General features: G+C 42.8%; 1 protein-coding gene across 1 annotated transcript; it reads right to left on the minus strand.

The window, feature by feature from the left end:
* Window positions 1-873: 873 nt before the first annotated feature.
* Window positions 874-15,270, minus strand: MCM6 (minichromosome maintenance complex component 6). Its single transcript, XM_065637855.1, has 17 exons — window positions 15,161-15,270; window positions 14,215-14,361; window positions 13,525-13,635; window positions 12,780-13,029; window positions 11,372-11,537; window positions 11,147-11,292; window positions 10,107-10,257; window positions 9,250-9,391; window positions 8,085-8,226; window positions 7,832-7,939; window positions 7,111-7,266; window positions 5,916-6,044; window positions 4,684-4,845; window positions 3,413-3,548; window positions 2,974-3,141; window positions 2,634-2,773; window positions 874-2,002 (listed from the first exon to the last, which is right to left on the minus strand). The coding sequence occupies exons 1-17, from the start codon at window positions 15,268-15,270 to the stop codon at window positions 1,889-1,891; spliced, it is 2,478 nt and encodes an 825-aa protein (XP_065493927.1). The 3' UTR covers window positions 874-1,888.
* Window positions 15,271-17,693: the final 2,423 nt, after the last annotated feature.

A 17,693-nucleotide genomic window follows, 5' to 3' on the forward strand; every position in this document is an offset into this window, starting at 1 on the left:
TATTGCTTTCCAAAGTACTCTGTCAGCCTGGAGAACACATGCTCTCTCAGCAGGGTGGACACGTACCGATCACCTACCTGAACCGCTTCAGGGAAGAGAGAACACAACTTTTCTGCATTCAAATACAGCAAAACTGAAGAGCTGAGAACATTTGCCGCCCAAATACAGAACATGTTCAAAACAACTAAATACAAAATTCTACATAGCTATATCGAAAAGTCAGTCCCATCTCCCAGTCTATGCCTTTAATAACCAGCTTCTTGTGTAAAGCACACCTGGAATTATTTGGGCACCTTGCTGCTCTGCCAAGCAACATTAACTGTAAGTTACAGTAGAAAACGTCTCTCAACATTTGCTGTTGCTCACACAGCCAATCTTATAGCGTACACAGGGACTGTCATTTGTGTAGTTTGACCCTGTTTGATTCCCAGGTGAGTATTTTTTTTTTGTTTAAGCCTTGAAAAGCTTGCTGGAACATTTTGCTTGCTGTTCTGAACAACTAAGTACTCTCTTTTTCTTTTTTTTTTTTTTTTTTTTTCCTTTTTCTTTTGCCTGAACTACCTTCAGTAGAGCAGTGTTAACTCAGAAAGATAATACCCCTCCTACCATATGAAGCATTTAGAACTGGGGGAAAGAGCGGCAGAAAAAACTGCTTACTTTCTCCATGTGAGAAATGCTGTTTATCAAACAAAGATTGGGGGGGAGGGCAGAGGGAAACACAGAATGAAGCACAAACATCCTCCTGTGCTTATTTTGAAAGTAAATTATGAACAACACAGAATAAAATGAAACTGTTGTTGTAGGTGAGTGGCAATTTTTAATTAAATGTAGCATTTGCCAGTTGCAGTTTATGAAAGAAATTAATGGAGAGAAGTTACTGCACCTAAAGTTAGTGCCCAGTGATAGGGCAGTATTACAAACGTTTCGTAGGTGCTGGTGTCAGGTTGACAGAACAAATATTCAGGTATTTTTAATTCTTAATAGATTATTTAATAATCCCATAGCATACAGCAAATAGTTGAAAGCAAGAGAAATTTAAGTAACATTTTCTTACGGAAAAATCTACAAACAAGTTTACAAATATACTCTTCAAAATCCCTCACAAATGATGGCAGTTTTCAATTCACTTACAAATCAAGAAACTCATCAAGATGGGGTTTCTGACCTCCTGACTTAAAGCCTTGCTTTGGGCTTGGCTATTTTCAATTTTCTATCTTATATATGCAACAGGAGCACACACATCCTTAGTCCATCTAAAAAGAAAGAGAAGCAATCAGAGTTTCCCATTATCTAGTACTGGAAGTTAAAAAAAAAAAAAACAACTTATTAAAAACCAGCATCTGTCTTCCAGGAAATTTAACCTTTCTTAAGACATTAAGCATTTAGATCACTATTTTTTCAGCCTCAAAGCACAGGCATAGAAAATAGCAATCCCACATATGAGTGACAACAAATCCACCCCCAGACATCTCCAGACATTCGATAAACTTTTATTTACGTTAATAATAAAAACAGTAAAAACCTGTAGCATAAAAAGTCTACTGAATGTAATAAAACAATGCAAAATTCCTCTCGTTTAAAACAGAAGCATCTACACATCTTGATGCTGAAAAGACCTATTGAATGATTCTCCTCTGCATGTGGACGACAGCAATGAAACCCAGAATAACAAAACTGATATATAAGCGTGTCACTTCTTGAAAAACTTGCCAGGTATGCTCAGCGTAAACGAGCAATCGTATATTACTAACCGCACATCGGCGGATTCCACAGTAAAGCATTCACATGAATTTAAGATGTTAGCTATGCAGCAACCATTGCAAGAACGCAGAAAAGAATTTTCCAACATGTAAGTAGACAGTTCTACAATCTAGTTCTCTCTTGGCCCTTAGTCTTCCAGCAGATAGTTTGGGTTGACAACCAGGTATGGATCTTCATCAAAAGTCTCCTCTTCTCTGGATCCTCTCAGTCCTGACTGGGACAGTTCTATCAGAATGTGGTCCTGCAACAGACAAAAATTTCTATTCAAACAAGAATAAGAAAGGTTTGTTTGTACGTTTTGAAAAGGCATCTCCTGTTTAAACTGGTAGCACCTCTTACTGATGAATTATTCAACCTCTTTCATTGTGAACTCTCTCTTTAACAGGTTCCTAATCTAAACAACTACATTCAGTGTAAATCTCTTACACATTGTATGCTTTCAGGGAACACTTCAGTCTACTGGTTTTGTACCTTTAACAATGAGAAGTATTTCAAATTTTCATACTTCTTCCTCCAAACTGTTCTAGTACCCCCGTGACTTAAAGCTATCTATTGAATAAAGTGTTATTTGCATTTCTGTATCCTAATGCATAACTAACACTATAGAACTACAGAAAAATACCACTTATACTTCTATAGGGACATAATATGGCACTATGAAGTTTTACTTATACACATCTCTAATTTATGTCACTATTTTCTCTAGAATTATTTTTAACAGATATTAAACAGAGAAGGCATATATACTGCACCAGCCAACAATATGGAAGCATAACACATTTCTCAAATTAGCAGTGCATTCTATTAAAAATGAATCATTGTGCTACATAAGTTAAAACACTTTTTCACTATCCACACATGTCTATACATACATAATGTGTAAGTCGGTGAATGACTCTCTCTATGATCTTCTTTTTATTTATTAGTTCTTCTTCAGATTCTATCTCAGATTCAATTTCCTTCAGATACCAATTAATAAGTTCACTCTTCTTTAATGCTGAATCATCCTCTTCTGCAAAGAAAATGATTTGCATAAACGGCAGCAGTAAGATACCACTCGAACCATAAGAGAAAAGGATTTCTATGTTAACATTTATAATGCTGAAGAGAGAAACGTGCAACAGCCCATCAGACTTTCTTCCGTTTCTTAAATCAGCATGTTTTCTGGCAAGGCAACTCAGGGTCTCCTGTTTTTTTAACAAAAATTCTCACCTTCTTCTGCTTTCCTGAGGTGCAGCACCAGGAGATTAGAAATCCGTCGATACTCAGAGAAGCCCAGTCTAAGAGACGCTTTGGGGGCAGCATCCTTGTTCATGTCCTCGGGATGGCCATTGATCCCATTCACAAGACCATTGACCCCAGCTGGAGCTGCTGCCTCACCTGTTTGGATACATGCCCAGGTTTAAATCTGCAACAACTTTTAATTGTTTAGTACTTCGAGCTGCTGAAAAGTTTTGTATTGGCCAACCAGGTGAGTGAACCCACAAGGAAACTGAAGAAGTAAGAGAGTTAAGAACGGGAGTCAAGATTCCTAGACCTCATTAGATGAGAAATAATCAAGAAACTGAGGAGAAGCATATCCTCAAACAAGGTACGCTCTAAAGGATGGAAGTACTTTCCCATTTGAAAAAATTCTCTACAATTAATTCACCATTGGCTCCATCTTGGTCCTCTTGATCCTCCATTTGCTGTTCATCCTCTTGGTCTAAATTGATGTCAGGAGTCTCAACTCTAATGATAGACTTATTTAAAAGCCTGAAAGCTTCCTTCACATGTTTCGGGTGAACCTGGGGAAGATTTGGGAAATACACGTATTAAATAGGAACGGTGGCTCTTCTAGTATTAAAAGCTTTTTTTTTTTCCCTAAAGCTCCAGAAACTCACCCCTGACTCTGACAAAGGGTCTTTTTACCCATCCCACCTGATTAATCCTGAGCAGTAAAGAATCTGCAAGTCAAATTATATCCCACTACAAGTACTTTGACTTCACACCAGGTTACGGAGGGAAAGAGCAGCCTGATGAATCTTTCAGGCTTTAGTGATCATGTGGAGTTGATAAAATTTTGACTTAAGCCAAGAACATTTTGAAGAAAGACCAGTGGAGGAGCAAGAAACATGAAAGAAATGGGTCTGAACAGAAACAATATGAAAAAAATTAATTAGTGAAGAGCCTTCCTCAGAATTGAGAAGCAAAAACTGGAAAAATCATCTCTACCTGAGCCATAAGCTAAAACCTATTTGTTTCTTTATAAGCTGAATTTAATAAAAAAAACCCCAATGGGTGCCCTTCTTACTCAACCAGTGAGCAACTTTCTATCACTGCATGTGTCGCATAATCCCTAGACAACATTTCAAGAAGCCTGCTGAGTTTTAAAGCAGGGACTAGATGGATAATAGTCATACTACAGTTCATAGCCATAACGCAATATACATTTCAACATCGGTTCATGTGAGGAGGAGCTCAGATCACAAATACAAGTACTATTAGGGAGGTTCAGATACTTTGATGAACTTTGGCTTTTTAGATTGCAGATGAAGAGAGCTGTGAGAAATTACAAACTATGCTGGATAAGGAGAGCATGGCCAACGGCCCTGGCTGATACCAACAGATGATTGTTCCTCCTGTTTGTCACGATTTAACAGGTAACAAGCTCAGAGTGCCGATACAATTGTAATGCAAAAATATGCATGTTCTCAATTTGGACTAGCTGATCGCAGTTTTACAAGACATGCCTTAAAAAGATTATTTCTGGCATACAAATTCAGACCACGTATGACCACATCACAGGTGAAGACATGATCCATGCTCTCCTCCTCACCCACAGGATTTAAATATGTACAATAACATAGTCAAATAGCAAAGCCAGAACTCCCACAACATTTATATAAACATTTATACAAACTTTTATCAAAAACCTGATACCTCATCACAGCAGTGCATCCGGGCCATAGCTTCCGACAGCCGGATCATGCTTTCCAACTGTCGCACCGTGATTCTCCAGGACGACTTTGTCACTCCAGAGCCATCACGCTGCCGTAGTCGTTTATACTGCTCCACTATAAAGTCCTCAGACTCCTTAGATATCTTTGTGACATAAGACAGTACGACAGTTTGCCATGTTAAAGTATAAAAGTTTACACTTCTTGCAGTAGATTGGCAGTTCCCAGACTTTTCTGTACCGGCTACTGCTTTTGTCTGAAATATTCTATGCTCTAAACATACTACAAATAAGTATAATGACAATAATTTTATGCTAAAATGATATCGTAATAATGATTACAGTAACAATGATATTACAGTAAGTACATTGATGCGTCTATTATTTTACAGCAGATTTTTGATAATTTCTGTTTTTCTGTTCCACTGACTTGCTTCTGGGCATAATTCACATCGTTCCATGCTTATTTACCTTTCAGTCTGCATGCAAACACACACACAAACGTACACTCAACATAGTAACACCAAGTACAGCTTTGTGTACGCGCTTTTTAACCTGAGTCTACCTGCACATACACCGATCCAAACAGAAAAACAATCTCCTCACCACATGGAAATGGGATTTTTCAAAAGTTTGTAAAGGAGGGTGTCTTCTCCTTCCATTTGAGAACTACGTTAGAAGAACTTCTCAAAAATCTTAAACACAGCCCACCCAAGCTGCTATTTGCATAGACAACAAAAATTTGTACTTAGAGCAGCTTCCCATGTTCTGTATTTTATCACAAAAAAGCAAAGAAATATTGAGGAACAATACCCTTTTAAAATAGAGACAAACTATTTGATTGAGCAGTAAGTCAATAAAATACAGAAATCTCTGCAGCAGTCGTGCTGAACAACCCATGCCTTTGAGGTATGAGAAAGCTATGAAACAACCCCTCATTTGCCCTAGACAGAGGTTAAGAAGTATCATCAAAGCAGTTACGACTATGGATTATAACATAGTCTCAGCTGGGCTGGTTGGGGTTCTGGAGTTCAAAAAAAGAGTACATGGCTCCAAAATACGCTATATTTCTAGATAATAATTGAATTTACAGCTTCTTTCTTGAGAGAACGCTACATTAAGTGTCCTTGCACTTGCCAGAAAAAAGCACAATACAGTGTGACTATTCCTTTGGACCTCCTCATGCATAACAACTTAGACAAGAAAGTAGAATTACCTTCGGTTTAAACTGTCTTGCAAACAGCAGATACCTTCTGATATCATCTAACGAATAGACACGGTCAACAGATTCTTCTACTCTGGAATGCAGATCCACTATGCGTCTGGCAATGGCGTAATCTGTAACCTGGGGTATAATTGCTCTGTCAGACCACTTTCACACCAGCCAAATATCAAAACAACAGCTATATTCTTCCTTCCCGTTCCTTTCACTCCCTTGCATTCCTCGTGGCAGAAAAAGTCTTTCCAGAAGCCGAACTCTCTGCCAGAAGATCCAGGAGAGCGCCCTGGAGGTTTTTAACACAAGGGGACATAGCAGAGAAGGGATAAAAGGCAGTTTTAGGATTTATAACCCCTTGGAACTCGCCGGGGTTATGAGTTAGCAACAGAACAGGCAGAGAGCAGCACTTTGCAGCGTGGGAACTGCTTTCCTCCTTTTCAGCCTACTCTGTCTCTGTCATCAGTCCCTTCTCAAACAGATAATCACTCTGAGCAAAACAGTGGAGAGAACAGCCCTGAACCAAGATTAATCTCTGTATCTCGTGTGTTCCCAAGGCAAACGGCACACAGACAGGTGGTAGCAGTCTCAGCCTTAGTGACCGGTGATTTGTAAAAATGACTAATGGTGTTAAGTTTGCAGGTCAAATCACTACAAGATGAAAAGGTGTCCTTGTATTCAGCAGAGCACGTTCAAATTTGTACTGCCAGCTTTTAACTTCGCAGACAGAGAAGAAAAGCAGAAGCAACACACTCTTATGAGATTAGCTTCACCTAAAATGTCAGAGGGTCGCCAAGACAGTCAGAGGGCAAAAGCAGAGAGGCTGAAAGAGCTGGGTCTGTTTGGCATGAAAAGAAAGCAACTGCCTCACTGGTGAGTACAGATGTGATGGAGCCAGATTGTTCTTAGAAGTGCAGACTGACAAGAAAAGAGGCAATGTACACAAACTGAACCATGAGAAATTCTGATTAGATATAAAAGTTATTATTTTTTCTAAACACATAAGAGTTGACAAACATTGCAGTAGGGGCCTAGAGAGGCTGCTGCAGAGTCTTCATCCTTGGAGATATTCAAAACTCACCAGGTCAAGGTCTTCACGACCTATTCTCAACCATCTGCTTTGAGTGTGAGGTTTGACTAGAGACTTCCAGAGGTCTTTTCTGACATAAATTATTCTATAATTCCTTAAAATTACCTCATTACATTCATCCACAAGGATGAAGAAGAGATCAAAGCGAGACATGATGGGAGCTGACAGGTTTATATTCTGTTTCAGGGACTTGGATCTGTCATAGCGCCCGCCAACTGGGTTTGCTGCAGCCAAAATGGAGGTCCTGGCATTCAGGGTAGCCTAACAATTAAAAAAAAAAAAATTACATTCGTGACCACTTGCTAAAACAACTCATGCAATTCGAATGGGTCAGTATAACATCTTTTAGATGGAGTTTCAACTGAGGTATTAAAACAATCACTCCTCCTCAAAAGGGCACAAACGCTTCTAACCAGTCCTTTCTAACCAGGTCTCTGTCCCAAAAAACAGTTTGATGAGTCAATATTTTAACGTTGTCACACTCTTGCCAACAATTCTGAAACAAGCCCTTAAAACAGCTTTTCACAACAACCAGTTTTTAACAGTGCATATACAGTTTACTTCTACAAATACACATAAATCTGTATCCTCTTTTGGGGTTACTTCAAGGTTAGGATTTTCCCATTTTCTGTTTCCTACACACTGGTATCTCTATTTTCATTTCGGTATCATTTCTGATTCTTTCTGGGCACGTGGCACAAGAGCTGTTCTCTCTCTCGCCACAGCTGCGGAGCTGACAGGGAAATCTATCAGCTGATGCTGGATCAGTACATGCAACAAACGGGTGATGACAGAGACTACAGAGCCAGAGGAACACGCGAGCTACCTTTACTCCTGCCTTCGTAATGGATATAGTCTGCTGCTCCATTGCTTCATGAATGGCTACTTGATCCCGCACGTCCATCTTGTCAAACTCATCAATGCAACAAACCCCCTGCAGCGGAACAATAAAACATAATAAGTTACCCAAATTCAATCGCTTTTGGAAAAAAAAAAGGCATCATTAAGGCAATTTGGGGGTCTTGGTCATTAATCAAAACCACGCCAGGGATGCAGGAATCTCTAGTTCCTGGACTCACATTATCTGCCAGCATCAGTGCTCCAGCTTCAATGACAAATTCATGAGACTCTTCATCTTTTACAACAGCCGCTGTCAGGCCAGCAGCGCTGGAGGCTTTGCCGCTGGTGTACACAGCACGAGGACTGAACTCATCCACATGCCTACGGAGAGAAATAACCATGAGGAATTGTGTTGCACAAACTTAAAAAGTGACATTAAAACCTGCAGAAAGAAGGTAACTGTAATGCAGTGCTGCTTTCCGCCTCTCAGGCCAGGAATTGTCCCTTCCTTGAGGAAGTAATTAATATTTAGGCAGGCCCTGCCACCCCAATGATGTTTGAGCAAGGCTTGGAAATGAATCCTTATCTAGCTGCTGTCTGTCACAGGGGTGATATTCACTCGTGGTTACACCAGCAGAAAAAACAGCCCAGATTTCCTCCCACGAGTTTTCTGCTGACTTGACAAGCTGACACAGCTCCTCGCGGGTCAGGTAAATGTCAGCACAAGGAAACAAATGGCTTGATAGCAGGGAGCAGCGGGACTGACCACAAGCAGCCTCGGGCAGCTTTTGGGGTCCCTCTGCATGGCTGAGTTGTTGTGGATGCTTGCAGCATCAGCTTCGTAATGAACAATGCAGCATAATAAAATAAAACCACATTAAACAGAATTTCAAATAAAAAAGCAGCATAATAAAATAAAACCACGTTAAACAGAATTTCAAATAAAAAAGCATTATAGCATAAGATGTAGCATAAACCATAATTATTTAGTAATTATTTTTCAGAGTGAATATTCCCCTATTTCTTTGAAATGTTGGGACCTACCAACTCAGACTAAGCTAAAAATAGAAAAAGAAATATTTAATCTATCTCTGATTTTTTAAGATGTGCAGTAACTCTTGTGTTTTTAATAATCATCGACTTTTGAAAACATTTGGAAACCCATACTTTCATAACTACTTAAACAACAAAAAAAGACTTAATTCATTCTTTGTTATAACCACAGGGGCCTGTTGAGTTTACTTCGGCCATATTCAAATAATTCAACCACATACAAACAATTCCTGGAAAAAGTGCTTAAAAATTTTACTTTCCTCTGTTTACTGTAGAAAAGGCAGAGTACACATTTCTAGCTCTAGTAACACTGGACCATATTTAAATATTGAATTTTAAAGAGATGCTTACTTTAGAAATTGACTCTTGGCTGTACTTGGATCACCAACAACACAAACATTGATGTCCCCACGCAATGAAGTGCCTTCTGAAGTGGTCTTAGGGACTCCTCCAAAAAGCATCAGCAGGACCCCACGTTTCACTTCGTCATTACCTGCCCCAGAAAAAGACACTCAACTGAAAATCCAAAGAAAACACCACATTTTTCCGTTGTTTGGTTTTTGTGGGGGTTTTTGTTGTTTTTTTTTAAAAAAAAAAAAAACCACAAACTTCAGCCCACTAGAATTTTGTAGCATTTGGGCACATCTGTTCAGAATTTACCTATTTGCTAAACATCCACTAAAGTTGCTTTTATGTGCTCGACAGAGTTTCAGGGAACAATGACTCAGAAAGTGGCTGAATTCCTTTATGCTCTATAGTGGATCAGAATATGGAGCAAATTCAGCTGATAAAACTTTTCAGACACAACCAACACCAGTCCTGAAACTACCTCTGAGCCAGAAACAACTGCAAACATACAGACACACACATGCACAACAGCATACAAATGTTTGGAACCCTTAAATCTTTTGAAGGACGCCCATAAAAAATAAAGCTTATATCCAACTGTCAAATGTAGGGTTTAGCAGCAGATCACCCAATAGCATAACCAACCATTCTGAGTAGTCTTGCAGACCTTAATGATTAAACACAGCAAGTACTCAGGAAGAAGGTTCTCCTTTTGTAGCATAACCAGTGCTGGAGGAGAGAGTTTGTAGTATTTGGCACAGGGCTTTCAATCTTTCCCAAAACAGCACTACAAAGACATCAAGAAGTAATATTTTCACAAGATAAATCTTCCTTCTCTGAGGCAACAACTGGACTCGTACCATGGATAGTGGGGAAGAGGCTGGTACACAGATTATGGTAAAGGTTCTTATCTTGGCTCATTTCAAACACCTTTTCCCACTCTTTCACAGACATTTGGTTTTTAATGCTTTCCGCAGTCTGTTCTTCATCTCGGAGCTCTTTTCCACCAAACTAAACAAAGGAAATTACAAAAAATAAGAGTAAGAATGTGGCCACTAGCAAATGTGAGTACTGCAGACAGGAGGTTGCACAAACTTGCTCTGCAAGCTGAGTGGAAGGAACGCATTCAGAAAAGCTGACCGTAGGCTAAGGAAGCTCAGCACCTTATCCTTTAAAAACCAATAGACACTTCCTAGAGGAGAGGAAAAAAAAAAAAAAAAAAAAAAAATCAATCGAATCTAACTTCAGTTAGTGAGAAAAACCCAGGAGAGATGCTTGTCCAGAGATTAAAAAGAGAGTAAACAGTATGTCTTCATTTGGCTAAAACTTGTAAGAATTCTTCCTTGACTGGAATTCGCAAGGTCTTTTATTGCTCTGGAATGAGGCAGGAAATTTCTACACACAGAAAATAACAGACAGTATTTTTATCCTATGCGAGTGAAGCTGACAGCAGAATTATGAATTAAAATATTGTACTATGCTAAAACCCCGCCATAGTCAGTATTACTTATTAGGTTGTAGTGAAATCCTAAGATGTTATGTGATAAACCAGAGGGAACAAGAAAGATCGCTGTTTTCCCCATGACAAAATGAAGCAATAGGATTTCCTGGAGGAAAAGGAAATGCTGGAGAAATAGATGAAAGCTGAATAGAAATAAATGGACTGTTTAGCTCTTTAGAATAAATGTAGAACATTGGTAAATAACCACATCTGTGAAAACTGCTATGAACAATAAAGACAAGGAAAAAAAACTTGCCATATAAGGGAGAGTCAAATGCATAGGGAGGTGGTACACATACAGATTTAAACCTTTACCCGTTCCCACTCCCTAATTTGAGGTAAAACCACACAGAGCAGAAATCATCAACACCTTTAAATCTACCTTCTGTCCAAACTCACCCGTGGATTTGTTGGTGCAACGTAACACGCTAGAAAGACCAGCTTATACGACAGCTCTCTGACTCCCAGGGCGCGAAGTCCTCGGATGCCTTCGGTTTCGTAGCCCTCTGTGCCGGTCACCCGCGAGCTGGTTTCCGCGCGCACCCCTGCCATCAGACCTGCAGTCAGAACAGCGGGTCCCACAGCAAGCAGGAGGGACGCGTCGTTTGGGTCACAGCAACAAACCTGGCGTTGAGAGCTGGGACACGTCGGGCACGACGATCAGCGACCCCGTGAAGTCGCATTTGTCACCTGCCTGAGCAGACTCCACCGCTTCTGCGCGCAAGACGACTTCCACGCTGCGAGGGATGCTGCCCCGCGGCAGCTCGGCCTGCGTCTCCTGGATGCGGACCTGGGGGGAGAGAACATTAAGCACTTAGCGGATGTCACCAAATTTGAAATTGCTTCACAGAATCATAGAATGTCCTCAGCTGGAAGTGATCCACAAGGATCATCGAGTCCAGCTCCTGTCCCTGCACAGGACAACCCCACAGTTCACACTGTGTGTCTGAGGGTGTTGTCCAGTCTCTTCTTGAACACTGTCAGGCTTGGGGCCGTGACAACTCCCTGGGGACCCTATTCCAGTGCTCCAACACCCTCTGGGTGAAGAACCTTTTCCTCATGTCCAACTGACCGTCCCCTGGCACATCTTCCTGCCATTCCCTTGAGTTCTGTCATCGGTCACTAAAGAGAAGAATTTTGCACCTGCCCCTCCTCCTCCCTTTGTGAGGAAGCTGTAACTGCAATGAGCTCTCCCCTCAGTCTCCTCTTCTCCAGGCTGAACAAACCAAGTGACTTCAGCCGCTCCTCATCCGGCTTCCCCTCCAAACTCTTCACCATCTTCGTAGCCTCTTCTGGACACTATCTAGCAGCTTAATATCTTTTTTATCCTGTGGCGCCCAGAGCTGCACACCGTGCTCCAGGTGAGGCCACCCTAGTGCAGAGTAGAGCTTAAGGTAAGCTCCTAATAAGTATAGGAAGTAGCATTTGATTGCTGCCATCTGTGTCAGTCATGAAATTCCTCTTACAATAAGGCACATAACCAAAAATCCCTTTACTAATCAGTATCTCAGAGGAGTCTTGGAGAAACTTAAGAGGATTCACAGGGGTCACAATGACAATTCTGAGGGCTAGGAAAAGCAACTTGAAAAGTCCAGTTAATGTGACTGTCACAAAATATTACTGCAGGATGTGAAATGCTGGGGATTTGGCAGAGTAAATCAATCTGAAAGAGCAAAACACTGCAGATACTAAAGACATCTCTTTTCATACTCATATAAAACAACTATGCATGATGTACCTCCCACATGAGACTAACAATGGCCCAAATATGTGGGTTTTCAGTGGCTTTTTAGACAATAAATCTCATGCAACAAAACTGCTTTGATACTACTCATAATTTTCCACGCTTAAACATAAGCCTTCCATAGAAAGAAAATATTTGCAGAAATTCCAGTGCCTTTTCTCGAGGTCTTTTCTTGATGTTGACAGAAGCAAAATTAAGTGTCTTCAGCATGTATCAGGACGAACAACACCCTTCAACTACGACAGGACCATCATTGTTTCTCACCATCCTCCAGTCTCCCCACTGTACCTTTTGGAAATCAACAAATCTTGATTTGTTTGTGTCCAGCAGGAATCTCCTTCTATTGGCACAGACCGGGTTCCTGCAGATGTTCGGCTGCGTGTATTTAAATTGCTGTTCCACCTCTTTAATCACCGTTTGGCAGTCGAGGCACAGGAAGGTTCCACTCACGAGCTCGGGATGGACGGGGTGGGTACGTACCACCTGCCCACTGATACGCATCAATGACCCGATTTTTGCTGAAGTCAGCTCTCGAATCCTGTTTAAAACAGGAATTCATATGGATTGAATTCTGAAATTGAGTTGACATTTTTAGGCCCAGGGTGCTGCCCAAGTACTAAGATGCAACATAGTTTCATTCAGTCTGTGACTAAAGAATAGTTGTAACAGGCAAAGAAACAATGTTACTAGAATATGTTCTCATTTTATGATTTTCCGTAAACTTTTTGATTCATACTAAAGGTCAAACAAATGCAAAGGTTACTTCACTGATACTTCAAAAGCTCTAAATATTTTTTTAAATTAGAGAAGTTACATTCATCATATTCCACAAACAAGGGTAAGTATCTGAGCATGATTCACAAATGAAAAACTGTTTCAGAAAATGTCCTGCACAAGATTGGGCTAACTTCTTCACAATTGACAGGTTAAACTGTACCTTTCATGCTGTATAACTGAGACATTGTCAGTGTGCCTTGACACTTTTTTCCAGCAGCAAAAACGCACAAGTTTCTGGAATTAATAATGATCTTACTTGTGTCTGGTAGGCAGATCTTGGAATGCAACATAAAAGTCCTTGTTTGAAGGAACATTTCCATGGTCTCTAGCAAACGTCTTTACTGCCCGGCATAGGTAAGGGTAAACCCTGAAATACGGAAAATAAGTTCAAATGTTATAGAAGCTATCAAAGCGCCTTCTTTGCTTTAGACTACATCAAAGGCTTGTATCATACATTCCCAGGTTCTGTTTTTTACTAGCACATTAGATAAGAACACAAAAAACCTAACCTAAATATGCTAAATATGAGATTACTGCATAATAATACCATTTGCTTTATTGTCTGGACTTTTTTAAAGTCTCATATGACAATTGTATCCTTATATTAAGAAGTAGATACTAAAAATAAGCTACTGGTTCCATAAAATATTTTCAGAGCAAGAAGTTCTAGGGTTTATTCTGTATTACTGTACCAACCATCTCCTTCTTTACTGGAACAAATGCAATTGCTTAGTTAACTCATGATTTCCAGAAAGGCAAAATAAGTAATTATGAGTCCATTTAGAGAAATATGTTTTGATCTAGTAAAAAAACAAAACAAAACAAAACAACTTCTTAAATGTAAGTGTTTTTGGGAGACAGAAAGCACATAAACTTCTCTCTGGTAAGACACTGCGGGCCTGAGACTGCAGCATTGCTCAGCTCTCAGGTAGTCTCTATGTTTTACCTGTAAAATTCCTCCTGAATAGTGGTAGAGAGCTGCTGATTGAACTGCTCCAAATCCGCAAAGCTGACGATCAACGTGTTCCGCTCCGGCCGAATCAGTTCTTCAGCGTCACGCAAATATTTGACCTCCCCATCGCTGTTCTGGAACCTGAAAGTGATTCAGGGAAACGTTTCACAGTCACCATCCCTGGAGGGGTTTAAAAGGCATTTAGACGAGGTTCTTAGGGACGTGGTTTAGTGCTAGAGTGAGGTTATGGTTGGACTCAATGATCCTGAGGGTCTCTGCCAACCGAAATGATTCTGTGGTTCTATATCAGGCAGCAACTGAATAGTTTGGAATTCAGGAGAGGAGAAACAACGGACGGCACGTGTTAGGGAGCACGCAGGAGAATGACAGTGACCCACAGCCCCTTGCAAACGTCTTTTCCAACAACAGCTCTCCCTCCATCCCCATGTTACACCCGTCCTGTGCACACCCCAGCACATACTCACTGGATCTGCCTTTCACACAGGGTTTTATTTACGGCTTAACAATAACTGCACCAGCAAAACGGGTTTTGTTTTGTGCTCCTCAGGGCCGTGTTGTTTCCCTGTTGCCACAGAAAGGTCCCTCGGGAGACAAAACGTAGGGAGTCAGACGCACTAAGGCCTAACAACCGAGTCACAAAAGGGATTCTTAACGCGGTTGTCACAAAACTTCGTTAAAAGGGACAAAATGCAGCTAAAAAAGTCCCGTCTGAAGCTCTCTGGGGAGGATTTTGCCCGGCGCTCCCTCACGGCAGAGCAGTGCCCCAGCGGCGGGCCCAGACGCCGAGAGCTTTCCTGACAGAAACCCGGGAGATGGGAGCGACAGCCCCTGACAGGATCGCCAAATGGCGGCCCCTCCGTGAGGCGCCCTCCCGCGGCCCGCCGCCTCCCGACGGGCCCGCCCGCCGCCTCTCACTCACTCCTCTAAGAAGTCCTGGAACAACTTCTGGCACTTCTCGGCCACCTCATCGCGGAGCTGCTGGTGCTGCTGCGTCCCTCCCGCGTCCCCCGCCGCCACCGCCAGGTCCATCCCGGCCGCCGCTGCTGCTGCTGCTGCTGCTGCTGCTGCTGCTGCTGCTGCTGCTGCTGCTGCCGCCCCGGCCCGGCCCCACGGCGGTTCGCGCCACAGCGCACACCACGTGCGCCGACGCTGCGCCGCGCCGGCCAATCGGCGGCCGCGGCCCGCAGAGCCCCGCCCCGCCGCCGCTCCTCCCCCTTCCCGCACGGACGTTTTCGCGCCAACGTGAGGGGCGCGCCCGGGGCCGTGCCGGGGCCCGGGGCGGAGGCGGAGGCGGATTCCCGCTGCGGGGAGGGGAAAGTGTAAATTCGGGCCGCGGCAGGGCTCTGAGGGGAGCGAGTGTGAGGGGGGCAGGGCGACCTCATTAATGTTTATGGATGTGTAAAGCGTGTCAGGAGGATGGAGCCAGGCTCTTCTCAGTGACAACCAATGATAGGGCAAGGGGCAATGGGTACAAACTGGAACACAGGAGGTTCCACTTAAATATGAGAAAAAACTTCTTCGCAGTGAGGGTGCCAGAGCCTGGACCGGGCTGCCCAGGGAGGTTGTGGAGTCTCCTTCTCTGCAGACATTCCAACCCGCCTGGACGCCTTCCTGTGTAACCTCATCTGGGTGTTCCTGCTCGGGCGGGGGGATTGGACTGGATGAGCTTTTGAGGTCCCTTCCAGTCCCTGACATTCTGTGATTCTGTGACCAACCCTCCAAGCAGCCAGGAAGCACTGGGTGTCCTGGCAGCAGCCCCAGCCGCTGCCATCAGTACCCGGCTCCCCAGTTTTGTGCTTGGTTTCCTCTGACTGGTGGGGGCTTGGTTGGTTGGTTTTGCCAGTAAACCCGTAAATGCCGCGGAGCACTACACCTGTGGTAGAGGAACGCGTCCCACAGGCATGTAGGTATCTGCTGTGGGTGGGTTCAGTATGGTGTTCAGCTGCAGTGAACCCTGCAGGTGACCAGACCTGCAGAAGCTGACCAGCTACGCTAGCTGGACTTTTAATGAATAAAACTCCCCAGGCAGGCCCGGGGTGCTGCTGAGCAAGCAAGGAGCCGTGGAAGGCCCGGAGCTGTGTGCAGGAGGTGGCTCAGGCAGCTTCTTGCTGACAAGACTTCTCACCTGGAGCACTGTGTGCAGTTCTGGGCGCCACAGGATAGAAGATATTAAGCTACTAGAGCGTCCAGAAGAGGCTACGAAGTTGGTGAAGGGTTTGGAGAGGAAGCCATATGAAGAACGGCTAAAGTCACTTGGTTTGTTCAGCCTGGAGGAGACTGAGAGGAGACCTCATCGCGGCTAGAGCTTCCTCACAAGGGGAGGAGGAGGGGGCAGCACCGAACTCTTTAGTGACCAACGACAGAACCCGAGGGAACAGCAGGAAGATGTGCCAGAGGAGGTTTAGGTTGGACATGAGGAAAAGACTCTTCACCCAGAGGGTGCTGGACACTGGAACAGGCTCCCCAGGGAGGTGTCACAGCCCCAAGCCTGACAGTGTTCAAGAAGAGACTGGACAACACCCTCAGACACACGGGGTGAACTGTGGGGTTGTCCTGTGCAGGGACAGGAGTTGGACCCGATGATCCTTGTGGGTCCCTTCCAACTCAGGACATTCTGTGACCCACCAGGTAGGCTGCACCTCCTGCTTCTGGAGGACTGGCCTTGGGTGAAAAGGGTGTAAATAAATCAGGGGAGAGTCAGGCCTCAGCTTGGACACTTGGCTCCATGTTTGTGACATTGTACTTATGGGTAGGATGGTATAAGGTAAGGTTTGCTAAGTGGTGCCACAGCTGACAGCCAGTACTGGATGGCAGCTGGTGGCACATGACGCCTGCCAGCAGGAACCGTTTCAACATCCATGAAAAATTGCTTAGAGTCAGTCTGCCACCTGCAAAGTCATTAATCTCTGCCTAAGGTGAGGATTTTGTTGTAATTAAGGCAACTAAGGGCTCACTTTTTTTCAGTTCTGAAACCCTTTAAAAAGCACTAGCAGCACAAGCTTCCTGCAGCACTGTTATTACACGTTACGGTGCACTTGCCATATCATGAACAGAGACCTGGATTAATTGCAAAATGGTAAAGACTGTCTGGCAATTTTTTTTTTTTTTCCAGATGTAATAAGGTTCAACTTTGCACGCTTCACTCGCTTTTCACTGCAGAGGTCAGAGCAGAGGTTCTAGCTGGGTTAGTCTTTTTTGAAATTTGGTATTATTTTAATGCAGATTATTGTGCTTTGGTACCTAATTATAGCCTTGTAAAGGTTTGTTGTTGTTTTCTCTTTGAATATGGCTAAAGGTTAAAGAGGTAGCTAACTAGAAGAAAAACTGTCCAACTGTTTACAATTATCATATACTTACATGTTGGTTTCAATACAAAGAAAAGAAGAAAATGGAGAATTAACTTGATAACTTTTTAAAACTTTGCAGTGAATAAATTCCATATTTTGTGAGAT

Source organism: Caloenas nicobarica, chromosome 6 (assembly GCF_036013445.1).
Source record: "Caloenas nicobarica isolate bCalNic1 chromosome 6, bCalNic1.hap1, whole genome shotgun sequence".
NCBI classification, from domain to species: Eukaryota; Metazoa; Chordata; class Aves; order Columbiformes; family Columbidae; genus Caloenas; species Caloenas nicobarica.